At 44.5% G+C, this 26,099-nt stretch overlaps 2 protein-coding genes across 2 annotated transcripts in view; one reads left to right on the top strand and one right to left on the bottom strand.

Moving 5' to 3' along the window:
- The window catches only part of ANKDD1A (ankyrin repeat and death domain containing 1A), a 27,808-nt gene extending 11,770 nt beyond the window's left edge, over nucleotides 1-16,038 (top strand). The window contains exons 6-15 of the mRNA XM_019503992.1: nucleotides 1,119-1,217; nucleotides 2,856-2,954; nucleotides 4,684-4,782; nucleotides 6,085-6,183; nucleotides 6,699-6,797; nucleotides 7,796-7,894; nucleotides 10,932-11,027; nucleotides 12,138-12,339; nucleotides 13,868-13,999; nucleotides 14,453-16,038. Of these exons, the coding sequence (XP_019359537.1) occupies nucleotides 1,119-1,217; nucleotides 2,856-2,954; nucleotides 4,684-4,782; nucleotides 6,085-6,183; nucleotides 6,699-6,797; nucleotides 7,796-7,894; nucleotides 10,932-11,027; nucleotides 12,138-12,339; nucleotides 13,868-13,999; nucleotides 14,453-14,514 (1,086 nt within the window). The 3' untranslated portion in view covers nucleotides 14,515-16,038. The remainder of the gene's footprint in view (nucleotides 1-1,118; nucleotides 1,218-2,855; nucleotides 2,955-4,683; nucleotides 4,783-6,084; nucleotides 6,184-6,698; nucleotides 6,798-7,795; nucleotides 7,895-10,931; nucleotides 11,028-12,137; nucleotides 12,340-13,867; nucleotides 14,000-14,452) is intronic.
- Nucleotides 15,572-26,099, bottom strand: part of SPG21 (spastic paraplegia 21 (autosomal recessive, Mast syndrome)) — an 18,868-nt gene continuing 8,340 nt past the window's right edge. The window contains exons 3-10 of the mRNA XM_019503993.1: nucleotides 25,874-25,962; nucleotides 20,834-20,995; nucleotides 19,455-19,535; nucleotides 18,824-18,969; nucleotides 18,140-18,248; nucleotides 17,643-17,750; nucleotides 16,888-17,028; nucleotides 15,572-16,232 (exon numbers count right to left, since the gene is read on the bottom strand). Of these exons, the coding sequence (XP_019359538.1) occupies nucleotides 16,110-16,232; nucleotides 16,888-17,028; nucleotides 17,643-17,750; nucleotides 18,140-18,248; nucleotides 18,824-18,969; nucleotides 19,455-19,535; nucleotides 20,834-20,995; nucleotides 25,874-25,936 (933 nt within the window). The 5' untranslated portion in view covers nucleotides 25,937-25,962 and the 3' untranslated portion in view covers nucleotides 15,572-16,109. The remainder of the gene's footprint in view (nucleotides 16,233-16,887; nucleotides 17,029-17,642; nucleotides 17,751-18,139; nucleotides 18,249-18,823; nucleotides 18,970-19,454; nucleotides 19,536-20,833; nucleotides 20,996-25,873; nucleotides 25,963-26,099) is intronic.

The raw sequence follows: 26,099 nt of genomic DNA, 5'->3' as shown, positions 1-26,099 counted from the left end.
TTCCTGATTGATTGCTGCAGGCAGATCCCGCCTCGCTCATCAGGAAGCACAGGACTGAGCCCAGCTCCCAAGTGCCATTGCCCCCTCGCTGTCCTCAGTCATAGCCCTTGCTGCCCTCTCTTTGCCCCGCACCGCTCCTGTGGGGATCCTTTCTCTTCCCCAAGCACATAAAGTGGGTTGCACTGGCAATTACCTACACCCAAGAAGGGTTTTTTTTTTTTGTTTTTTTAAAATGACTCATGGGATAATTGATGCTTCAGATCATTTTTGCTTTCTCTTTTGGCTTTTAAGCTTTAACTACCTTTTGATAAGCTGCTTATTTTCCTTTCTTCATGTTGAAATAAATATTGACATTCTCTTTGCCTTTTATTGTGCCAGATGAAACCAAAGGGCATAGAGTTGTTAGTGCCAGGCAGGTGGTTCAGCTCAGCTCCTTTTTTTTTTCCTAAGATCACCCCCAAATGTGAAAGCAGAGGAACCGCTGGCGATGTATAAAATCTTTTAAGGCTCAATGCTAGTTACTGCCAGGAGGAGACAAAACTATTCTTGCAGTGTGTAGTTATTGGGGGAAGCCTACTTCTAATGCCTTCAGCAAGAGTCATTACTTTAGTGCTAGTGTCAGGCATCCAGGTTGTAGCCGTATTGGTCTAGAGGAAAAGGCAATCAGGACTCGTAGCAGAGGTGATATCTTTTATTAGACCAACAATATTTTTGCAAAAAAAATTCTTTAATTGCAAGCTTTCAGGCATAGACCCCCTTCATCAGGCATCAGAGAAAAGATTGTAAAAGTTCTCCTGGGTAGAAATGAAAGGTCATATTTCATAGGATTTCACAGAGTCGTCGATAGATGGAAAACTCCTCTGGACAGGCAGTTCATAGCTGGTATGAAGCCTCTCACCTCCTGTGAGGATCGGTGATGATGCAAATTACTTTGAACCAAGGTGAGAGCAGGATCTCAGGTTGCAGGTGGTCACAGTTGCTTCCTGCTTGGGAAAATACGAAGATTTCATTTTTAAAAATTGGCTAAAATGCGATATCTTCCATGCATTGGGTATCCAGGTCATTCTCAGCTGTTAACCTTTGTCTTGGTGTTTCTGTTTTTCTCTTCCGAACTGCAGATGGACAGGACGGCCTTTCACCTGGCTGCAGAGCACGGGAGGCTGGAGGCGGTGGAATTCCTGATCAGAGCGGGGTGTTCCCGCAGCGTGAAAGACAAGGTACAGACAGAAGCTGCCGTTCGGGGCAGAGCAATGGAATAATGACCTAAATGACGCAAGGGATTGGCAATGGGATCTCGATTTGGGTGGCTGGGTCAAAGACACGCAGGCGATTGGTGAGCGCATGCTTGGGCCGGTTGGCTGTATGCTGGTCTGCGGTAGCTCTGTCTTGCCTGTTCCGTGGAATTCTTCCCCCATCCATTTGCAAGCCCAGCAGGAAGGCACTGAAGCTGTGGATAGGCCCTGGAGCTGGGGGGGACTTTTTGGACCACGGGGTTATAACCCTAACCCTGCATTACGATGAAGTGGCAGCCTGAATTTATGGAATAAAACCAATTTATTTGTTCTCGTAGAGACAGTTGCTAGGTCCCCAGTGTGGGAAGGACAGATACTTCTCACTCCACTAGAGAATATTTGTTAGGAGGCTAGTGCGAGAGGAGTGACAGAAGAGGGTGGTACGTGTTCAGCTCATGCACAGGAAAATACGTACCCTGTGATTTGCTGAGCCTTGTGGAGCTCCTATAGTGCGGCAGTGAGGAACGTAGAAGTAAAGTGGCTGGATAAGAGAGACAGAAGACATTTGCATCCTGGGGAGAAAGTCCTCAGATACCCAAGCTCCAGCGCTCTGGAGTCAGAAATCAGAAGCAGCACTGGCACTGCAGTGATGAGATCCCACAGTGATGGGAAGCTTATTCATTGTCTAATTGCTGCCATAATTGCATTCAACCAGGATTTAAATTTGTGGAGTGGGGAGAAGTGAATTGTTCAAAAGCAGCGCTTAAATCAGGGGTTCTTAACCTGGGGTCCACGGACCCCCAAGGGGTCTGTGGATAGATTTCAGGGGGTCCGTGAACTTGGATGGGAAAAAAATTACATCTTTATTTTCACTAACCTCTAACTGAAATTTAGCATTTCCTTCAATTATGAATGTAGGCAACAAACCACAGTAGTATTAGCAATACCTGTGACTGTCACCAATAGAAATCACAGATATTTTCATATCACATTACAGTTGTTGCAGGTGTCTCGAAATATCGTTTACGCTCATCACTACTTTGAAATTACAGTAGTTATTAGACCTGCCGCTAGATCGCACGTGGTCGCAGTCTTCCTGTCTACAGACGCTCATTATTCTGAGAAGGGGTCCGTAGGCTTCACCAGACTGCCAAAGGGGTCCATGGCACAAAAAAGGTTAAGAACCCTTGTCTTAAATGCTTAAACAGAAAATTGTCTTTGCCTCCCTTTGGTGCTCTAGTTTCTTGGCAGACATAGCGCCCCTTCATCAGAACTGAATCAGTTATTTTTCTTAATGGGCGATTATTTGACAAAAGAATGACTCCCAGGTTTGCTGTTGGGTCAGACGGAAACAAGAGACTGGCAGGGATATCCAGGGTCATCAGGTCTCATCCCCAGGCAGCCACTTTATATAGTTTAATTCCTAAATGTATTCAGCTTCCTCCTAAAACCAGTTTGGCTTATCGCCCCACTACTGCTGCTGGGAGGTTGTTGTTCAGTCTTGTTCTGCTGATGGTTAGAAAAGCTTCTTTTGCATCATCCTGGGAACTGGTTCATACAGAGCTGCTTTGCCCGAGTGCTTGGCCATGAAGGTTTTACACAAGAAGCAATGTCTGCACGCAGGAAAAGAATACAGCCCTACATTTAGCTGCTAAAAATGGGCATTTGGCGGTGCTACAGAAGATTGTCGGTGTTGGAGTGGACCTGGATGAAAAGAACGTGGTGAGTAAATAAAAGAAACCCAAGCAAACATCCCTCCTGATTTTTAGAGGCAGCCTCCCATGTTGGCTGGTGCAAGCAGGACTGCTGGGCTCTGTGCTAAGAACTGGCTTATGGACCTCCCTGGGTTTATTTAAAATGCGCAGATCCAAAGTGCTGGACACATGCAGTTTCTCTGCAAGAAGCAATATCCCTATTGACTCCAAACTAAACACTAATTGACTCCCTTTACCTTTGTTGTAGGAACACAGGACTGGAAGGGGCGTTGTGTTCTCAGGCTGTCATTTGCCCAAGAAATTCCCAAACTTGCCCCTGCAAAGCCTCATACACAACTATAAAGCACAAAATTAGAAGCACCAGCAATACTCTACCGCGTGTCATAGATGAAAGCAGGGAAGACGAGGGCACTGCCTGTGTAGTTTGTTTAATACAGGTTCAGAAGACCCTGGAGAAGGACCACTCTAGAGGGGAAGGAAAAAACTCACAGTTCATGTAACTGTTGAACTAACTTGACTATCACCTTTTCTCCCCCACTACAGTCCCACGCTCTTGAATATTTAGGTGCCTACATGGTTAATTAACATTGTTTTAAGATGCATCAAGTTCTGCATAAAGAACATTGATCTGGTCACTGAACAACTAGTCTCTTGATTTGATATCTTCTGCTGTTCGGGTTACCAGTCTGTGATGAGAACATTACTTAAAGTCTCGACTAGCAAATAGCCATCCAGTTGAGTCCTGGGGCGGTTTCACTCAGTCTCCCAATTTAAATGAATCCCTGATAAACTTAAATCTTAATTGCTGTCTTTGCATAGTAAATAAGGTGATCTGAAAGGGAAGGGAAGCAGTCTCATCTGATAGTTTTGTCAGCTAGTGCTACTTCTGCATGGATCCCTTCCTGATCAGCTTCCCCTCATGCACACAGTAGCAGTGAATGTAGATAAACATCCTCGGAAAGGCTCATGGGGCCTCCTTCATAGAGGAAAGTATGCTGTAGTAGTTACAGGAACAGCAGTCAAGTGGCACAGATTCCCAACTCTGCCCATGACTCACTGTGACTTCTGGGATATCATTTGTGACCCTGTGCCTCAGCTTACCCAACTGTAAAGTGGGCATACATGCCATCCTGTTTGTTTTTATTACAAAATGTCCCAGCTGCACTAAAAATATCTTTAATTTGATGGCTGTGGCAGCAGTCAGCTGAAGTTGATGAATTCCAGGCGTTTTGTATGGAGTCCATTTTAGATTCCCCCTGTTGTTAAATATGTAGGCCATGTGGGTGAAATCACTCACTGGAGGCAGAGGGTGCAGGGGCAGAGTATTATGCATGGTTTGCCACTGCTTTCAGTGTCCTCTCTCACCTTCCTTGCATAGGCAAAGCTCCCTCTGAACTCGGTGCGGAGTGGGGCCTGACTTCAGAGGGAGCTTTGCTGATGCAAAGAAGGTGAGAGAGGACTCTGAAAGCTGTGGCAAACACCACGCTATCAGTATGTTGATAGTGGTGTGTGATTCCTTAACATTAGTCTGGAGTGGGAGTGAACCCCTGATATGTACAGCCAGCACAGGAGCACATTGCTGACTGAAGAGGCCCAAGGATCCCATGCCTCTGAGCAGACTCCCCTGTGTCACCAAGCTGGTGCATCCAGCTCACCGGTACTGAGCCTTGCTCTATGAAAGGCCCGTCTTGGCATCCATGCTCAGGTTCAGCTTTGTCTCTTGTTCTTGTTCCCAGGAAGGACAAACTGCCCTGCACTCGGCTGCTGACGGAGGGCATTACGACTGCATAAAGCTCCTCTTGGAAGCTGGTTGCAATGTCAACCTCCAAACCCAAGTAAGCAAGTACTGCTGGAAGCTGGCTTTATTCTCAGTCGTTTCCCACTCGGGCAGCAGCTGTATGGCTTGCTCTGTGTGCAGGTGGCAACGTAAGAAGGGTTAAGTCCTACCCTTCCACCTTCTGGTGGCTGTGTGACTTCAGTATTAATGCAGGGTGAAACACCCCTTTGACAAAGGAATAGGTCTTAAACGCTTGTATGGCAGCCTGCTTGCCCTGAAGCCCTGACAGTGGTCTCCTTTGTCTTCCCACTGGAGATGTGTCGGGGTGTATTTTTGTAAGTATCCTGGCAATTGAAGCAAGGACTCGGTGTCAGGCCTGCTCAGACAGGTTTGAGCTGCAGCAATATTAGATTCCTGTTGTTTCTTTCCCAAGCTTGTACAATGATTTGTTATTATCATGCAACAGGCCCCCAGCTGTAGTTCCTGGGACTTCTTTAATGGCTTCTCAGAGAGCACAGACCCTAACAGAGCAGACACCCGCTTTCTTGTGGGCAGTGCTGATAGATGAGGTATTTATGCTGCATTATTCCTAGGACAGCAAAGACACCATTTCTTTTGTCATAGAAAATCAGGCTAGGAGACCCATTCACCATTAATTAAAGTGAAGTTCCCTCTGAGGATGAGGTCTGTCACTGTAGAATCAGATGGACTAAGGAGCGTTCTTCTTTCCCTCTGAAAACTAGTGTTCTCCAGTTGAGAGACCAGTATATCAGGACAGAGGGTTTGGTATATCAGGACAAAAGTGTTTGGGGAACAAAATGCCACCAAGAAGAAGACCTGCATCCTTTGTATCCTAGTAGTTGGTACACTTTGCATCCTAATAGTTGGTTTAATAAAAGATACCAGATTCACCCAAAGAACCTTGTCTGCCTATGTCCATAGACCAACACGGCTACAACCTACATCCCCTCACCAAAATAAAGGTCATTTGGGTTTTCTAAAGGATATGGAAGTGACTGGGTGATTAGTGAAAATCATCTGCATTGGAGAAAAGTGATATCACTTCAGGACATGCAGAATCAAGATACCATTAAACCAGAGAGTGACAGCTCCATGGTAAAGCTGTTCGTGTCTTGGCTTTGGGCTGTCTCCAGCCGACATCTTATCATCACCCCAGTATTGCTGTGCCCCTCGTGGCTTGCACCAGTTCCCCAGTGGAAGGGAAGGGTGTTCTCTGAGGAAGCGGCTACAGCTGGAACCTCTGAGAAGCAGAATGAACAAAGGCCCAGAGGGAGAAAGGTCCTTTTGCTTGATAAAATGCCTTGGCTTAATATCCACCTTTTTTTGGTGCATGTCTCAGAAACAGATGAACTGCCTTCATTATGCTGCACTGCACGGCTATGAAGATATAGCCCGGGTCCTTGTGGATGCTGGAATCCATGCAGAGGCCGTCAATCACGTAAGCTGCACGAAATGATTTTGAGCTTTTCTAAACAGATGGGGCCAGATTCTGGATACGGTCATGGGAGGCAGACGATAGGGGACCTGGATCTGCTGTCTGTGAGCACCTGCTCTGGCCATTGTAAACCGCTCTTCTCCATCATGCAGCCCGGCAAATGCTGTGCTGGCACAGGCTGAGCAGGTGCGTCTGCCTATAAACTATCTCTGGCATTTGCCTTTGGAAGACTTGTCTGCCTGAAAGCAACAGCTTGCTTTCATTTCCTATCTTGTCCTCATTGATACCAGTAGGAGCAAGGCACTGTACTTCATTCCCTTGAGGAATCCATAAAAATGTCAGTTGCTGCTGATCCATTAGGTGCATGAATGGCAACGAAAAAGGAGCACTTTAGAATTGGGGATTCATAGCCTTTGTGTCCTAGCCCAGGTGCCGGGACCCTTAATAAGTAGATTGCAAGGCAGAAAGCTGCATATAAGCTATAGACCTGTGGCAAATAACGCGTCTTCTTTCCACAGCAAAATGCCTCGGCTGTGCACATAGCGGTGCTGCACAACTTCCCAGCCCTGGTTAAACTCCTCATCGATGCAGAATGTGACCTGGACATCCCAGATAACGTAAGACTGGGAACTGAGCAGGGGTGCATGTAACAGACAGCGTTCAAAACATGGGGAACATGGAGATTCAGCTCACGAAACTCCAAAGTGGCTGAGTTGTTTGCATTTTCCAAGCAGGTCCTTGGTTGGACCCCATGAACCCTCTGTGTGTGAGGTTCCCTGGCTGGTCTGTATACAGGTCTGCATGTCCAGGCCCTTACCACTCTGAGCTGTGAGCAAGCAGCAGAGGTTTGGGCACACGGATAATTTGGAGAACATTAAGAAAGACTCTACATGGAAAGCAGGAATGGACCTTGGTTGGTTCTTAGGCCAAACGGTGGTGTTGCAAGCAGTGCATCTGTTACGCAAACAGATCTCTTTCAACCAGACATTGGATTTTTAGTTCATTATCGCCATACTAGAACTAAAATTGGCTCTGAATAAGCATTTGAGTTGGCTTAGTGCCTGTATTGATTTGCTATGTTATTTCTTGGCTTGGTTTCTTGTATGCGACCTGGAATTTTCCACTAAAGGACCAGCCCTCATTTTGACTTTAAGGGAAATCACCAGCATGGTATAGCTTGATTTAGGCCTTAGAGAGGTAGAGCCAGTATCCATCTGATATGGTTATCCATGGAAAGAAGACAGGGAAGACTGTCCATTTCCCAAACATCCCTCTGCTTGATATATATGGCTGGAAATGTCCAACTGGGGGTCCCAAAGGTGTGTTACAGGCTCAGATATTGTTAGGTTGAAGTATGTACCACGAAGGACTTCCCATCGATAGTGCCAAGACAAGCCAGAATCCCATCTTGGAGTCCCCTGGTGCATCCCAGCCAATGGGACATTTGACATTAACATCAACAGGACTGAGTTAGGTAGCAGTGAGAGCAAAACGTGTATAGGAATATGCAGTTCAGCAGTGTCAGCTGGTTCCAGTATACGTGCCCGTATTTCTTCCTGTTGTTCTCAGCCTGCATTCGTGCCCAGTGTTGAATCTCTCCTTTCTTTTTACACAGAGGCAGCAGACCGCACTGCATATTGCTGCAGAACATGGGAGACAAGACATAGCTGAGATGATTCTCATAGCAGGCGTTAACTTAAAGCTAATTGATAAGGTAAACTTCCTTAATGGCCAAAAAGATCTGAGAGGACTTCACAGGACTGCTGACTTATTTTACTTTCAGCTGCAGGAAAAACAGCCAGTGCTAGAAAAAGATGCATATTTTTGATGATAAGCAGTTAAAATGAGGAGGAATTGGGAGGGAGAGGGTAAAATGGAGGAGGGCGTAGAGTTTTGAGGAAGGTGTGGGCTGACTTTTAGAAAGGTGCAGAATAGTTCACTGATTGCTAGGCAAAGCTGCAGGAGTCTGCACCTGCTACTGCCACCTCTGCCAGCACGTGTATTAAATGCAAACTACCTTCTTCTGGGGTGGTCTTAAATAGCCAGTAAGAGGGATTAAAGTGCAGATGGGTTAATGGGCAAAAAATCTGAGCTGTCCAGTGGTCAGTGCTGTGCAAAGAAACCCTGCAGCTGTGATTAACAAAAAGATTGTTGATAGCATTGGGCAAATGCAGCCCTCTGCTCCCAAGCACATATTTGCTTGTGCAGGTGAGAAACTCAAAGAGTTTTCAGCCACAGCTTGGCATCAGATCTGCGATTCACTATAAATGGCATGCTTTTTAATGAAATGTAATAACATTGGAATTGTTTGTTGCAAAAGATTTGCAAAAAAGCACTGCTTTCCAGAAGGACTCTGAAGCCAGCTATGTATCTTGTGATGTAGAGATGAAACCATGTGGTTTCTCCAAGTAAATGGTAGATAAATCTATTCATAGCTCTCAGACTTGAAGGTGCAGCTTTGGACGAGATGATGTCTGGTGAAGAGGGAGGGGGAAATATTTTCTTCCTGCCATCAGTGAAGCTTCTCCTCTCTTCACTATTGCATTGACTTTCACCATATCTAATTATGAAGAGCTTTGGGGGCCTGGGAACCCCAGAGACATCTTTGGGAGCAAGTGTCTTAGAGTGGTGTTTCTCAACCCATGGGTCACAACCCAAAAGTGGGTCCCAGGAATATGTGAAAGGGTTGTGCACAAACTTTAAAGATGGAGTCTCCTTTAAAGGAGAAAAATGTGGGAAACAGTAGCTTTTCCCTTGCAAGCTAGCAGAGTTCCAGCCTGCGAGGGGTTGCTTGCCCACCCCCTCTCCCGCAGTACACTGGGAGGCTGGAGGATAGCAGGTAGGGAGTGAGGGGCACTGGGTTGGGACTGGCCCTCATTTACAAATGGGTCCTGATACAAAAAAGGTTGAAAAGCACTGGATTAGAGATTCTAGGTTTGTCCTGCTTCAGTTGTGAGTTATCCCTGCTACTTGCACCCCCCACCCCTACCATGTAGCTGACTTCCTGCCCCTTGTGCAGGGGGCTGGATCTGATGATCTCTCAAGGTCCTTTCCAGCCCTAATGTCTACGAAATCATTAATTAAAAGCCAAACCCAGCCTGACTGGGTCTTAGTCTGGAACCAAAATGTTGCTGCTACCACCAACTGGCAGGTCTTGGCACTACACTAAGACCAAGCACAAGTGCAAAGCAGAGGACTGTGCTTCACCCCAACACAGAATCACCCTCCTGGCTTGCTGCATGTATTTCCAATAACTGTCCTCTCTCTCTCTAGGTCTCTTACACATAATAATATATATATATAAATTGTGCCTACTAGGGATACATACACACACCGAGTCCAGGAACAGACGAGGGAGTTCAAATGCTGCCTTAATAGTCATGTCAACATGCTGTTTCCTCCCAAGTAGTGTTTAATCAGACTTGTTCATACACGCACAACTGAAACTCGTGAGACAGCACTGGTCAGTTCAGATTCATGCACCTCAGTGACCCTGTTGAGCAAAACAGCTGCAAGATGCCTCCGACTTGAAATGCTGAGTGCATGTTCAAAAGCACTGGGGCCAAGCGTTTGTTCTGGAGCTGGTGTTGGTAAAGTGCAGTGCACCCACCAGATCTCTGAGCAGCGTGCTTTGAGGTACTCAGGAACAAACCGTAGCTGCTCCTGCTTGGCAGAGGGGGTTGCAGTGGAGAGAGACCCTGTGGTAACAATTATCCTGGGGTTACAATTAACATAAGTAATTTAAGCACCATGAAAGACTGTATTAATAAATGTTACATCCTATTGATGTATACCCAGTGACACCCAGAGGGGTGCTCTTATTAGATGCTGTTAGGAGGATGGTGGTGGGAGGGCGGCTGCTTTGACTTCTATGTGGATGTCACCTGGGCAAGGCTATGGCATGACTGCAGCTGGAGAGGCCATGTCTCAAGCTGGCTTTATCCTGGCCAACTTTAAAACCAAGAACAGCGTGGATGAGGTCAGCACAGCCTGCTGGGCACACTAGGTACATACCTGGGCTGCAGCTACAACAGGGGTGGGCACTTATTTCAGGCAGAGGGCCACTTACTGAGTTTTGGCAAGCCATCAAGGGCCACATGACAGGGGCAGATAAATATTAATTTTCTAAATTTTTTAGGGGCCCCGCGGGCCGGATAGAATGGCCTGGCAGGCCACATCCGTCTCACAGGCCGCATCTTGCCCACCCGAGCTACACTGGTGGTGTCAATCTAGTTAGCTTAAAGCTGGTTCTGATTCATCTACACAAGCTGCAATTGTACTCAAGTCTGCAGCATGCAGTACTTACTGTTTCTCTGGGTCTCAGCTCTCCAGCTCCTCAGCAAGGATGGTCACAACACCCAGATCTTGTACAACACATTTCCCAAGTAGATGCCTACATACTGTAGCAAGCAGACCCAGGTACTGCCACCCGTTTATCCCAATTTCCTAGATTGGAGACTCAGGCATAGGGCAGTTAAACATTTTGCCCAAGGGCACCCAGCAGGCCAATAAAAACCATAACTAGAATCCAGGACTCCGTTGTCCCAGCCCAGTACATTATTCCTACGGTCACTATCGTTGCCCTGCCTCACCAGGTAATGGAGGAAACCAATTCACTGAAGATTGAAGGGTGTGTGACTAGAGCAGCTCTAAGGACCAGCCATGCACCTGAGACAGACAGAAGATTAGTGACTGTACCTCTCCTGCACCTGCAGTCAATAGCCTGTGTTTTTCTAACTTTGTTTTTTCAGCAAGGGAAAACCTCTCTGGATGTAGCAGCCCGGGGAAACCACATCAACTTAGCAGATATGATTATTAAAGCAGATCGGTTTTACAAATGGGAAAAGGTAGGCAGCTTGTGTTGAGCTGAGCATCTTCAAAGACCTCCAGTTTGTCAAGATGAAGCTTTACACGGCAGTTGAGACAGCATGGGATGTGCTATGCTCAGAGGTACAAGGGGGAAAGAAATGCACCAGACTGCATGATGAACATCTCTTTTTTTTTTTCACCACCTGTTTTATAAAAGAGGCCAAACAGCTTTACAACAGACCTGCTTCCTGATCTTGGCACCTGCTGCTAGACATCCCAGCCTGTCCTGGAGGGCCAGAGTCTTAGAGATTCTCAGACAGTAGATCTGAGGGCATGTTAGAGCATCATTACCCTCCATTTTTAGGTAGGGAAACTGCTTGGCCCAGCATCATCCAGCGGGCAAGTGAGCTTGGGAGTTTAATAAAGAAAGCCCATTGGAAGTTGGATATCTAATCTGTTTAGGTGCTGTCTTACATCCTGGTAGGGAGTTTGGGGGAAGAGGCACAGTGTGTTCTGCACCAGGCCTTTAGACTGCCTGAGGGGCCTTTGGCAGAGTCCTCAATTGCTCTTTTCTGTGTGTGCAGAAGTAAGGATAGTGCTTCCTTTATCACCAGGGAGCTGGGGATTGAATGATTGTTTCTGGGTCTATTCAAGAGTCTCCAACAGAAGGCACCATTGAAATGCAAATCATTATCTGCATTGACTGGCATAGCAATGGTGCCATTCACAGCACTTATTAAACAAGGCATGAAACCATCAGGTTAATAAAACAGAAATATGCTGTGTCAGAATGAACTCTGAGACACCCAGTCTGCCACAGATGTGGGATGTGATGGATTGGCAAGTAGTAGTGGAAGCACAGGCAGCCTCTTGCTAGAGCAGCACTTGCAGGCTTTAGGCCAGGAATTGTTACTGGGGTTGATCTTCCTAACAATACAGAGTCATTGTATCCTGCTGCAGTGTGAACATCAGCATAGGATAATTGGCTGTATTGTGGGCAAACAGGAGCGACATGCAGTATTGCACATTGCTGCCAGCAGGGAAGTTAAACTGCTTCTCAAACACAAAGGAACACTGCACTCCAGGTTCCTGCGTTTTCCTTCCCTGAATAAAAAACCAGCACTGAAGCTCCTCTCTTAACTCGGCAGGACAATCTGAACAGCGACTCAGACTCCTGGATAGCAAAACACTTGACCTTTAAGCAAGATCACAGGCTGGAAACGCAACACATTCGCTCGGTGATGTGGAGATTAGCTACAAAATACCTCAAACCCAATGAATGGAAGAAGCTGGCACAGTACTGGAAATTCACTGATGCACATATTCGAGCCATTGAGCAGCAGTGGACAGGTATATGTCACAAGCCAAGCATTTTCTCCTCCTCTGCATTTCTCACAGATAACTCTTCTGCTCTGGTGTATTGCCAAGAGCTGAAGGAGCTGGCTGGTTGGCCTGGAACAGCCCCCAGATTTTGTTCGAAACACTAAGCCAGGGGTTGGCAACCTTTTGCTGCTAAAAGGGCCTGGGCAGAGACACAGGACGCTTTCTGTAGGAGCTAAATAGTCGTTCTTCACTGCACTCCCACTTTATTAGCCAGGCTAAGTGCCCAGGGGGAGCTGGCTTCCACTTTGACCCCTGTAGGAGAGATTTGCCCTTGGTTTCTCCTGGAGAGAGCCAAAGTGGATCCAGGTCCTGCAGAGGGTAATGCTGAGGAGCAGGACAGGCAGGCTAGGGGCAAGATAGCAAGCAAACTTGGTGCCTTTTCCATTCAACCTCCACACACAGTAGTGCTATAGGCCCAGCTAGACATTACTTGGGGTAGCTCAGGACTGGCATCCCCTCTGGAAATCTGGCTGTAAGCAAGCTTTCCCTGCAGCAAGAAAGAGCCCAAAGCCCTTTTATTTGCCCAGAACATACCAGGTAGCTTCCTGGAGTTGGAGTGGGACACTGAAACCTGAGGACTTATGCTGACCTATGCATGTAGGATGAAGCATCCCAACACCTTTCCTGCTTGTTCTTTTAAGTGGAACGTGACTTTGGATGTGGTGCCCAGGTTCTTCAGGGCACAAGGGCCAAACCCAGTGCCTTTCAGCTACCAGGTGCTGCTTTACCGTTCCCCAGAAGTGACTGTCTAGCCCCACTTTGCCAATAGAGGGGTGTAACTGTGGGCTCAGGGTGGAAGCAAAGACAGACGCTGCCAGGATTAAGTCATATACTCCTGGTTTGGCACTAGTCACAGGCTTTCACAGTGGATATCAACTTGGCTTACTGGGGAGATCATAACCCTTAGTTTATGAACAGAGGTATAATTGGTTGAGTTTGCACCTTGGTCCAGTCCCCTAGTCAGCCTCCCCCTCTGCCCCTTAACTTGGCAGTAGCTGCCACCTAGCAATTTTGAAACCCTAAATTTGGCAGTTGTGGGAGGGGGTGGGAAGCTACAGGTGCAGGTGAGAGAGTTAACTACAGAGCTGCTGGCTGCACTAATACCACCCCTTGGCAGCAGCGTCTCTCATGGGTAGGGCCCTCCTACCTCCCCTTCAGTCAGTGCCTGGGACTTGTACCTCAACTCACCCATCCCTAGTTATGCTGCTGCTTTCTAAGATAAATAATTAGACAAATTTGATCACAGGCCATCATTTTCCCAGAAACTTTGCTCTCCTTTAGATCCCTGCTCAATACAGGTTTGAGCATAGTCTTCCCTTGCTTCAAGAAGATGTTTCTAGCTGTATCTGCATGGGTGCCTATATAGCTAATAGGGCCACACTTTACCTTAAAGCCATGCACTGAATTCCAGTCAAGTTTACAGCTATATTTGCAAAGCTGAGTTTACAGAATCCATGTGCAGTGAAGTACAGCATTTCTTTCTGGTTTTAACTAGGTACTAAAAGCTACAGGGAACATGGCCACCGGATGTTGCTTATTTGGCTTCATGGTGTTGTTATGGCAGGAGAAAATCCAATCAAAGGATTATATGAAGGCCTGGTTGGAATTGGTAGAAGAGACTTAGCAGGTAATGCTTGGTAACTTTTGCTCTGATTAGCACAAACTCAACACGTTAAATTACTTGGCTACCTCTCAAGAGTTTTTTTTATATCTTTTTTTTGTCTTATATAACTATAACTAGTTCCCACAGACAATCTTAAGCTTTGATTACACATTTAGTTTCGCCCTTGTTTTACAGAGTGCATGGGTTTAACTCATATTCCCTGACCTTTGCTCCCACTGCTCCATGCTTCCCATTCATCAAAACAAGCCTTTGTAAAGCAAATACACCCCCACACTGTAATGCAGCTCCTCCTTTACCAAGGAAAAAACCTTTAAATTGGGATTTGGGGAAAAGGGGAGGGACAAGCAGCAAGGGAAGAGAGTTCTAGTGTCAGGCTGCCACTCAGCATGAAGCAATTACCACCCTTCACCCTTATGAGCTTGAAGGAAAACATGAACTATTGATTTTGTTTTACAGAAAGCATTAGGAAAAAAGCAAATGCAGACGCCACTTCTCCAAGGAAGTGTACAGCAATGTAACCACCAAACGGGGATTGTTGGTCCCCTGTATGATGCTGCATCAGAAGACTTTCCTAGAGCTATACTGATTGGAACTGGAATCATTCTATTTATCAAAAGGCAGCCATAACTTAAGGGCTTTTTGTCATAATAAATGGCACGTCTGCTACTTCCAACTGATCAGACAGACAAGGTACAGCAGCAGATGCTAGTAACCAACTGCCTCTTTCTACAAGGGCAGGGTTGTATTTGCTGTTGAGCAGAACCTGGTCACTGTAATAGCAGCTCAGTGGACAAATCTCGTTACAGTGCTAGTAACGTTGATGCTCATTTCTACCGTTTAACTTGTTTACGTTGTTTTGTATGTAGTTTTTTAATTGTCTATTTTATAAGTTAATGAAGGGAGATTCCTTTGTTTTTAAATTGTAGCGTAATGTGTTCTGTATCCAAACATCTAGGCTCTTTTTTGTCCATGTCACCTGTGGTTTATTATCCAGTAGGTTTGCTCAGAACTGCTTACTTGCTGGCATAGGTATTTTGAGAAAGTTACGTGGACTGTCCTCAAGTGAGCAGATTTTGGACCTCAGCCTTGAAGGTTTCCCTTTAGCAGGTATTTGGTGAGGCTACACCTTATATAGTTTTGTATACTGTTTCAGTACAGAAGAGGTAATCATCTGTTGTTCATACCACCTCTGACAAAGGGCACACTTTCTTAAACAAGAGTTTGTCATGTGAAGTTTTGTAACTTTTTAAAACAATGCTGAAGGAAAAAATAAAGTGTTTTCCAATAAGCCAGGATACCTTTTCCCTTAAAGTAAGGGTTGGGTTTTTTAACCTATTGTTCCTACTCTTACAAATGATATCACCATGATTCACAGGCAGTCTGACAACACCTGCCTAATACAAGTTGGAAACTATCACTGAGGCAGTTTAATTGTTCAAAGCAAATCCAAAGGAAAGAATACCCTTTGATATCATAGCTGTTATGGCAACTATGCACTGCTGTTTACACCCACGGACAGCTTTGAAGGATCATGTGAAGTTACAGCAATTCTGTTTAATAAGAAAAAGCAACTTATTGAAACTGAAGTTTTATTGAAAACCATTATTACAGCTTGCAAGAAAGTTAAAAATTGTAATGCTTTCATTTCAGTTAGAAATAGTAACTAACTTGCAACTCAACATATAAAGCAAATAAGTGATGGCAAAATTGGCACTTCATCATTTTTAAACCAAGTAGTCAACAAAACCATGAGCAGGCACTGAAGTACACAACCTGTTTATGCGATATATACAGCTAAATGAAAACATAAAACGAAATACTGTTCCTATTAAGAACAGGACAGTGAAGACTTTGGTAGCAAAAATGTGTCTCAGTTTTTAAAAGTGTAGTCCTCAAAGATACTTCCTTAAATTCAGAGACTAAAAGTTAAACAAAACTATCCTGTTACACTGTTGCAGTCAACTGTCTTCAGCTGTGTTTCATTGAATAGCTCAGTTCTGTTGGGAGTTACACAGTGATAACCGGTAAATGTAAGGAGGAGGGGAAAAAAAAAAAGGCAGAGTGGGAACAGTTGATTGTACACAGGAAGACCACCAAGCTGACAGTCACAAAGTTACTGCTCTTCTGGCTCACTGCTGATATGGAGATTGACTTTCTGGACTTCCAGTTCTTCTGCACTAACCATAGAGGGGTCAATAGCTGCATATCGTGTCCCGTGGAATTGCAGCAAATGTATCTGTTAAATATGAAAAATAACTCTGAAGTTTGGATACGGATACTTGAGGGGAAAAACAATGGCATTATTACCCCGTCGTTAACCCAGACAAAACCCGCATCACACTTCTCTACAAGCATGGTATTCAGTTCATATAGGAAGAAATATAACCCAGCTACTTGGAACACAACAATTTAAAATTGCATGCAGAGATATCACATTCTTACATATATCACACCCCAGCATATACTATGCACCTTGTTTTTTGAAAGGTAGAATGGAGAAGAAAGATCTTTCCTTATTAAAAAAAAAAAAAGTAACTGAGTAGCAGAAGCTGGGGAGCCAAGCTCACTCACTGTTCTGTTCCTATGGCTTGCTGCAGATTTTACTGTTTAAGCCCATAAACAGCAAAACCTTCATATTTCTCACATATAATGCACACTCTAGTTTTCCCAAACACAGCTGAAAAAGGTGTGTTGTATGTGAGAAAATATGGTAGTAGGGAAATGAAATCTAGCCAGAGGTAATGAGTGTAGCTGCTGTAGAGCCCAACCACTCCATACCAGCTCTTCCAGGAGCCACATCCACTACATCTACATAGCTTAAAGAATAACAAGCAAATGGAGGAGGAAGATTGGACTATGATGCTAGAAAGATTTGCATTTTAATGACTTACTTGGATATAAAGATTGACTTCAGCACTTCTACAGAGGTAAGGGAAGTTGCCCCCTGTTTTGAGATGGGCTCTTCTGGCATTGGGGTATAGCTTATACATTTCCTCCTTAGCTTCAGTTGAAAGCGCACTCTGGTCAAACACCTTGAAAACAAAGTCGCAAATCGTCACTCAAACCCACTGGGTCTTTTGAAGAAGCTTACTGTAAGCTACAAATAAGCTACCATTGGAGTTACCTTAACTTCACTGTCCTATCCCTTTTATGCTGCCTTCTCAGCTTCTTTGTGGTGCAATGTTCATCACACAGTGAAATCTAACTTCAAGAATAAAGCTACAATAGTACTGTATAAATTACATATTTGCTAAGGACTATTTGAAACACAAAAGGAAGTAAAGCCTGGCAATAAGTCTCTCCTATTAATCACATATGCTTGTTAGCATTGCAGTCGGGCTTCAGGGTGACACCAAAATTACTAGGGTTGGAGAACACATATTGTTTTAAGTTTACAGGCAGGCTGCCAAACTATGCTTGCAAAAGGTTAGACTGCTCTGAGCTCAGGTTGTACTTGCAAGACACCCCATGATAACTTTACCTTTAATTCACTGTACAGAATAATCCATAGAGGACAAAGAGATTTAACACAGAATTAGATCTTCCAAGTATTTAAAATCACTCGTGGAATTTCCAAGTCCCACCCAGGAAAGATACGAGTTTCCAATACATAAAGGAAAATGCACACAAAACAAGATCAACTTACATCCATGATAGTTACAGGAATGTCTCGAATTTTATGAGGTTCCACATAGGAGTTCTGGCAATTAAGGGTAAGTCTCGAAGCTAACTCACTCTGGCCAAGACTTTCCAGCTTAATAAAGGAAATGAAAATTAGAAATGAAAATTTCATTTTGGGAAGTTTATAGGTTTTTGGCTTTGTTCTCAACACAGCAGCTATTGGCCACTTCCCAAAAAAACGAGAGCCCAGAAAACTACTTCTCTCTGAATGTCTCCAAAATATATATAAAATAAAAATAGGAGATCTTCCTCATCTTGCATCACGATAGTATCCCCACAATGCAGAAATAACTATGTTCATCTTGATTGACGCATGGGACCCCCACTGCTCCACATGTTGCTTCTCTAGATGTTAAGGTACATGGCACTTCCAACTAGGACAATGTTTTCCTTCATTGGAGTTGAGGATTTCTCTAGAAGTGCTTAACATACCTATAAAAACCACACTCGGCAGCCACTTACCCTATCAACCATGAAATCAATTCCATCTGCCATTTCAGGATCAACAGGACCAGATGCAAAGTTCCCAAGGACAATTTTCTTCAGCATAAATGCAGGCATTAGCCAAAAACTGAAATGAAAACAGATCATACAAATACTTAGTTTTAATCTAATCAAGTGGGGTTTTTTTTGCAAGACACGACTTGTATAATCATTAAATAAGCGTTAAAGATCTCATGGATGAATGACAGCACCTACTGAAACAGACTGCTTTCTAAGGCTGCTAAATTTCTTATGCAGCAAGAGTGTATTTTACACCCCCCACACTTTTCACACTTTCTTGTATGCAAGGTTTGATCAGGCTCTAGCAGAACAACAAATGTGTAGCTCTGATGCCATCTTTCACAAGTCTGGTCATGAGTCACAAGAGTTCACGGTAGGAAAAAAATCATCTCCAAGCCTAGAATTTAAGCTTTCAAAACGCAGATTGTGAAAAGCATGCAGTTCCTTTGTAATTTGTCTTGTTAAATCATTAATATTTTACCACTTATTTCCCCCTCCCCCATCACCTTATTCCTTCTCTGCTCCCAAATTGCTCCCAGCCCAAATGGCTAGCACTCTGTTTAAGCTTCTAGCTGATGTTTCAGGATGTTACTGGAAAAATAGTAGGTTCTTAGTGTGGCTGCTTTTTTTAGCCTTCCTCACCTGTTTGCAGTCCATGTCTGGTTAAATATAGAGGTGTCACTGAAGGCATTACAAAGGATCAACGACTGAACTCTGGGAGACTTGTATGCGTATTCAGCAAATTTTTGAGCCAAAAAGCCTCCCAAAGAAGCCCCAAAAAGATGGACCTATTTCAAAATCAGAAAAGTACATCTGTAATATAATAAACTTCAAATTTATCCCCCCAACCCTGTGCATAGCATTACAAAAATGCAATGATAAACCTGTTAAATCTTATCCCTGTTCTATACTTTAAGTCTGTTGGGAACAAAGTTGACATTTCTTTGTTTTCTAAAAGAATCTAGACCTCCTCCACTTCAAGTTACAGTACTTTTATCTGCTTACATGCTACATTTTTTTAAAGAAAGATTAACCTTCATAGTTAACAAAAAACTTAATTAACCAAGATATGAGGTACACCAGAAAACAGGGATCAACTTGGGCAAAGTTAGAGGTTTTAGACAGCGTTCCTAGTTTTGAATGTCTTGTTTAAGAAAAAAAAGCTTGCATCACAGTCCTAAGAGAATTTTTGCTTAGTAGTTCTTAATAAACGCCAGGCTTTTTTACTGAACATTTGTAACCACACATTAGTTGCTAATCTCAGGGTACGAACTTTATCCAGCTGCAGGTGGTCTAGCAGTTTTCTGAATCCATCGCAGAACTCAAGGTGGTCCCAATACACTGGATACTGCAACTAGAGTATGAGGATAAAATTAATACAGTGATTAGTAAGGGAATGAAGGTGTTCTTTCATCAGCCTTTCTCATAGCTCCTGTCTGTTCAGAAAAAGTCTTACACATTAGCTTGGACTTTCAGCAAAAACAAAGAACCTAGACATGGTACTGAATAGCATGATTACTGGATAAAGAGCAAAATCCCCTCATTATGTTGCGCAAAAGTGGCACAAATAAAACCATTAGCCAGCACAAAAAGATGGAGCGATTTGGAACTACTCTATTTGCATAACCTAAGCTTTCACTAAGAAGTTTGGATCACCACATGCTGAATTCGCTGCAACAGAGACAGACTTCAAGACAATCTTTTAAGTAGATTCAAAGGACTGTAACCTAATATTTGCAGCTATGCAAGCTACAAATTATCTGCAAGATAAAGGATGACACCCCCTCCGCAAATACACAGCATAGCTGCTTTGGAGAAGAGAAGCATACTAAGTAGTCTCTTTCTGGAGCATCAGATATGGGTTATGGCTGGAAGAGACAAGACTGACCAGTATCAGACCTCATTGACTTGTCAGAATTTGTTGCATATAAACGCATTCTTATTTACAAAAGCAGCGAGCACTGCCTGACTTTGTGAGGAGCTAAAGATAGGAATTATAGTGGAAGCAGCCATTTAAAGATAGAGGAACCAAGACAGAAGCAGTCAAAAAAAAAAAAAATGATGGTTCTGCCATGATGTTCAAGGTAGGGTCCCAACCCATTGCTCCACTAGGAATAAGTCACATAAGCAGTTACATGTTAGGTTACTCATTAGCAAAGAGATACCAGGCAAAGCTTCTTAAAACGTAGTGGATAAATAGGTGTTAAGTTGCACCATGCTACAGCTGCCTTCCAGAGAAGACAACTACTATGATTGTTTTCCTGTATTGTAGACCTGGAGACAGAGCAAGTAGCTATTGTACTGCAAAGAATGCTAGCAGCTGCTTTAAAATCCCCCTAGCAATAAATCTTAAGAAATGCATGTGATCTCAAGATCATCCAGAACTCCAGGTGTTCAAAGCATAGAGGGGAAAAAATATATGAAGTCAAAGAGCATCTGTAAAAGTGTTTTATGTACTCCCTTTGTAAATGCACAGTATGCCAGGGCTCAGTTTTGCATGTTCTGTACCCCTGGAACATGCCTTAGCATAGCTGTTCTGTGATTTCGTTGTAAAAACTGAACAGACCATTATGATGCCGCTGAACTGACTGTATTTACAGTAACAAAAATAAATCCACACAGGATGTTGGAGGTTGCACTGAGAATACTCACAGCAATAACTCTGTAACCCCATCCAGTCAGGGCCAAGATCTGCTGGAAAAACACATCTGCAGTTCCACTTACAGGTGGAAGAAATATGAGGGGGCATCGGATGCTCTTGGGTCCTGCATCATATAATGACCAAACTTTGCTGTCATCATCATCTACTATGATCTGGGAAAAGAAGAGCATTTTAAAAGGAGTTATGAAGCCAATTATTCCTTGGGATTGGTTTGTCTACAGCTATGTTCTACATAGGTTTCAGGTGTCTGGCTCTCATACTATAGTGCATAAGATTTTTTTTTAAGGTACCCCCCCACCCCTTTGTTTCTCTTCACAATAACTTTTACTCCATCCTATTATATGTGGTATTTACACTGCCTGCCGAACATGCCTAGACGCAGAACTGCTGTGGCAAAACCACGTAACCAGCTGCTTTCTGTGCTGACCAGGTATCTAAAGCCACTCTGCTCAGAGGTCATATAACTATAATAGATAGTGGTTTGTGGAAGTCCTCACTGCAGCAAAGGATTTCAGTTCACAGTTACCAGAAAGAAGTCATAGTGGCTTAGGAATGAGACTGTCCTTCACAAATTGCTCCAGGAAGGATTTTTTTTTTCTCTCTCAGACATAAGAGTTACATAAACACATAACAAAAACATAATCTACTGAATAGATTAAATCAAAATGTGAAAATTTACACAGATCAAAGTCAAAGGAGCAGCAAGATTGTGTACAAACAAGCCAGGATCTCAGGAAGTAGTGTACCACTACCAGACAGAGCATGCTTGGCCAAGAAGGAACATGGCTTCCAAAATCTAGACTAACTATCCAGGGAGTAGCTGGAATATCAAGTGTAATAGCTACAGACTGGTAAAAATCACCCTCTGAATGACTGGAGGACAGCTTCATTTCTTGGCACCAACATAGGGCTGTGGGAGCAGATCCAGATTTCTGCAGGACCGACTTGGTCCTAACCATGCAGTTAGCCCAATAAGAGATATCACCCACAAACACCTTTGCCACTCACAGATCTGGAGGGTAGTCAGGGATAGTGGATGGAGCAGACCAACTACAGATCACTAATTTGAAACAACCAGGTCCTATCAGAAGAGGGATGCTATACAGAGCTTACTCAAAGCAGCACCACCAAGCTGCAGTGGGACGGCAGGAGTTTCTGCTGTGAAGGAGGCATTCACTGCAACATTCAAGGGGAGGACAAGATCTGCTCTCCACCGTCAGAACTGCTGCACGCGAGCTTCATGTAAGGTCTGTCTGATGCTAGGAAGTCAAGTCATGGGAATGAGGGTGCTGAGTGAATGGTACCTTTGAAAAACAGGAGTTTGAAAATTCCCAGTCTCTCCTGTTGCTGAGAAGTACTTCACATTTACAGTGTTTGCTTTTCAGATGTACCACTTGATGCTTAGGAGTCTCCTTTACTGTTACAAGGCTCACCTTTGGTACCCGACCACAGGCCAAACTAACCATGGAAACTCCTAGATAACACCTACCCCATACCACAGCAGGCCCACCCCAGAATCTGATATATTCCAACTTTGAACCATTGTCTATAAGCAGCCCTTCTCTTGATTCCTGGAGAACAGCAGATCACAAATCCCTAGATCTACCTGGCTCACTGCAAGTCTGCTCAGCATAAGGCTCAGAGGACATGTCACAAAAATTGCTGCTAACATGGGACTCTCACATTTCCAAAACAGTTTAGACATGGCTTAGGGCCAAGACTTCAGAGCACTTGGAGTCACAGACAGACTTGCGCGTCTACAATTCAACTTGCAATTCACAGCTGCTCTGTAAGATTATGACTTGAATCTATTCATTGCGGCCATCTGCATCTGAAACAGGAGCCTAGCTTTAATCCTAAAAAGAATAACAATAACTTGTCCTGAGCACTTTATTCTAGGATACCAGCAAGTGTTTAAGAGAGAATTAAGGCCGAGTACAAGTGGGAAGGAAATGGAAGGCCAGAAATTAAGTTATTTTCCTCACCACCAGACAATGAATATGGAGCATGCAGGGCACCACGAACTTGTCCCACCTGAAAATAGCCATATAACACAGCTTTACTGCATAGTCCAGTGGTTCTCAGCTTTTGCAGAGTCCCAGACAGGACCTCTCCATCACTTTTTTTTGGAGGTGGCAACACTCCCAATTAAGAACAACTAACTGTTGGTGCTGCCTCAGTTTACCCCAGGGCTTCTCAACTGGGTGATGTTGCCTCCAGGTAAAATTACCCCACGTACGTCTATTTGCGGGAGTTTGGAAAGGCTACAGTCCAAGCTGCTTTAGGGTTACCAGAGCCCTAATGCAGCGGGAGTGTCTGCAAGCTGCAGCCCTGCGCACGGGGCAATTCTACCTGCCTACTGTTGCTGCAGCACCTGAGGGGGCCTCATGGCACCCGGTTGAGACCTACTGGGTTAGTCTTTTGAAACTGCAGTAAGCATCAAACAACTAAAAAAAATCACTTGGGGTAGCTGCAAATTCAGATAGGTCACTGCCTTCTTTGGTTCCCTTATACCAAAGGTGGCCAACCTGCAGCACGTGCCACAAGTGGAAAGGGCAGCCTCAGTTTGTGACACAGCAGACCACAGAAGGGACAGCCGACATAGCAGCAGGCAGCATAGGGAGCAGAAAGCAGAGCAGCAAACTGGGCAGGGGGAGGGGATGAAGGTGGCACTCTGGGAGGATATGGGACTGATTTGTGTAATACCTGCCAAAAAATCTCCACCCCCTCTCCCCATACTGCTTTATAACAAGCTCAACTGATGCAAGCTTATATTATGAGTTAATCTAAACTCCACTGAATTATTTCAGCTGAGCCAGGATTTCATTCTATGGCTCCGAGCAGCACACGCTTCCTGACCATAAGGTGGTCAGTGATATTCACTGCTCCTGAGCAGTGCACTGCAGTTGTTGCACTCCTCCCCCCATTCAGCACTCATGAAACCCTTTATAGCCTCAAGCTCCCTCTGCCCCACTTCACACTGAAGGAAGCTGTGGGACATGCATTTCACATGACAGTTGCACAGGAAGTGCTTGCAGATTAGATCATACGCAAGGGCTCTCAACTTCTGTCCTGTGCTTTAGACATGAGCCGCCCTCTCCCACACTGCACACATTGCGGGCTTGACTTGCATGGCACTTTTCTCTGGTAGATTAGAAACCAACTGGAGGAATCACTTCTCATCCCCAAGACAGCTGCATGCCAGGTGAAATGCCTGAACCAGTCTGCTCCAGAAGCCCCATCAGGGTTAAAGAGTGAAAGGGAACAATGAATCCTCCCATGGGACCACATGGTGGGTATTAGAGAGGCAGAATGTTTATCTAAGCTTGAATTCAGCATACCAGAACAAACAGTCCTGGACTTATAAATGTGCCCCGGGCTCTTTAGTAATCCCAGAGTCAGGAGCACAGCTACAAACAGCAGCTCAGGGAGGGAATGAAAATTCTGTCTTTAAACATTTATTTTTCTCACTTCTCTCAGGAAGGCCTCCATCCAGTTATGATTTCATAGACATTAGGGCTGGAAAGGACCTTGAGAGATCATCAGATCCAGCCCCCTGCCCAAGGGGCAGGAAGTCAGCTACACGGTAGGGGCAGGGGGTACAGGTAGCAGGGATAACTCACGACCGAAGCAGGACAAACCTAGAATCTCTAATCCAATGCCTTTCAACCTTTTTTGTATCAGGACCCATTTGTAAATGAGGGCCAGTCCCAACCCAGTGCCCCTCACTCCCTACCTGCTATCCTCCAGCCTCCCAATGTACTGGGGGAAGAGGGGGCAGGCAAGCAACCCCTCGCAGGCTGGAACTCTGCTAGCTTGCAAGGGAAAAGCTACTGTTTCCCACATTTTTCTCCTTTAAAGGAGACTCCATCTTTAAAGTTTGTGCACAACCCTTTCACATATTCCTGGGACCCACTTTTGGGTTGTGACCCATGGGTTGAGAAACACCACTCTAAGACACTTGCTCCCAAAGATGTCTCTGGGGTTCCCAGGCCCCCAAAGCTCTTCATAATTAGATATGGTGAAAGTCAATGCAATAGTGAAGAGAGGAGAAGCTTCACTGATGGCAGGAAGAAAATATTTCCTCCTCCCTCTTCACCAGACATCATCTCCTCCAAAGCTGCACCTTCAAGTTTGAGAGCTATGGATATATTTATCTACCATTTACTTGGAGAAACCATGTGTTTTCATCTCTACATCACAAGATACATAGCTGGCTTCAGAGTCCTTCTGGAAAGCAGTGCTTTTTTGCAAATCTTTTGCAACACTGGCAGCTCACAGCAGAAGTTATAACCAAACATCACACACCAAACACTTTAGTTCCTCACCAAGCCTACAGAGAAGAGCCTAAGCAAGAGAGGAAGGTGGCTGGATACAACAGAAGCTATCAGAAGAGCCTGTCATTATAGAAGAAAGAGAGTTTCTTCCTTCAGCATCCCCAGTGCATCCTTCCTCAGGTGGGACTCCAGGAAGCAGCCTGGATTCCATGAAGATGAGAAGAGCTCTATATACAAACCAAACCAAACCAAACCACACCACACCACACCACACCACACCAATGGTAATGGAAGTCAGAGCTGTAGGTGGCAGCAGCAGTACCAATGCAGGGCAGGCAGCTAAACTGCACTGCCAATTCCTAACTTCAGAAAAAAAAAAAATGACCTGCCACAAGTGCTGACAAGCACAGCTCTCCAGCAGACTGCCAAAGCTCAGATGGCACCAGGAACCCAGTAGAGACTACTTCAAAAAGAGTTGCGTCAAAAATAAAAGCATCAAACCAGGCACGATGGTAACATGGGTCACGTCAGTAGACATGCCAGACTGCGAGTTATGTAAAGCAGTCACTGGAGTTCCAGCAAAGATGCACTGAGCAGGGGCCTGTGGACAGGATCCAAACTGGAGTCAGATTGTTCCAGCCCACAGCTCCAAAACATTGCTGACCACTGGCTTAGACAGTTCTCAGTATTGCACAGCATGGTCCTTGTGAAATAAGGCTCTATTTCATAACAAATGATATAAATGGTACATACCTTTTTAAGAGGAACTGTACTTCTGAACCAGTTATAGTCAGGAGAGACTTTAATCTCTCCCATGATGTTTAGATGAAACTTAGGTAAATCTGAAACAAAGATATGGCATCTTTTAGACCAAGAATGTAGGTCTGCACTAAGCCACTACATCAAAGCCTTGTATATACAGAGAATCCTTTCATGAAGAAATTTGCTTTTACCTCTTATCAGCTGGCTTCTAATGTGT

Source organism: Gavialis gangeticus, unplaced genomic scaffold (genome assembly GCF_001723915.1).
Source record: "Gavialis gangeticus isolate Ggan-Ray unplaced genomic scaffold, GavGan_comp1, whole genome shotgun sequence".
Lineage (NCBI taxonomy): Eukaryota > Metazoa > Chordata > Crocodylia > Gavialidae > Gavialis > Gavialis gangeticus.
This window is presented reverse-complemented; position numbering and strand designations above follow the sequence as displayed.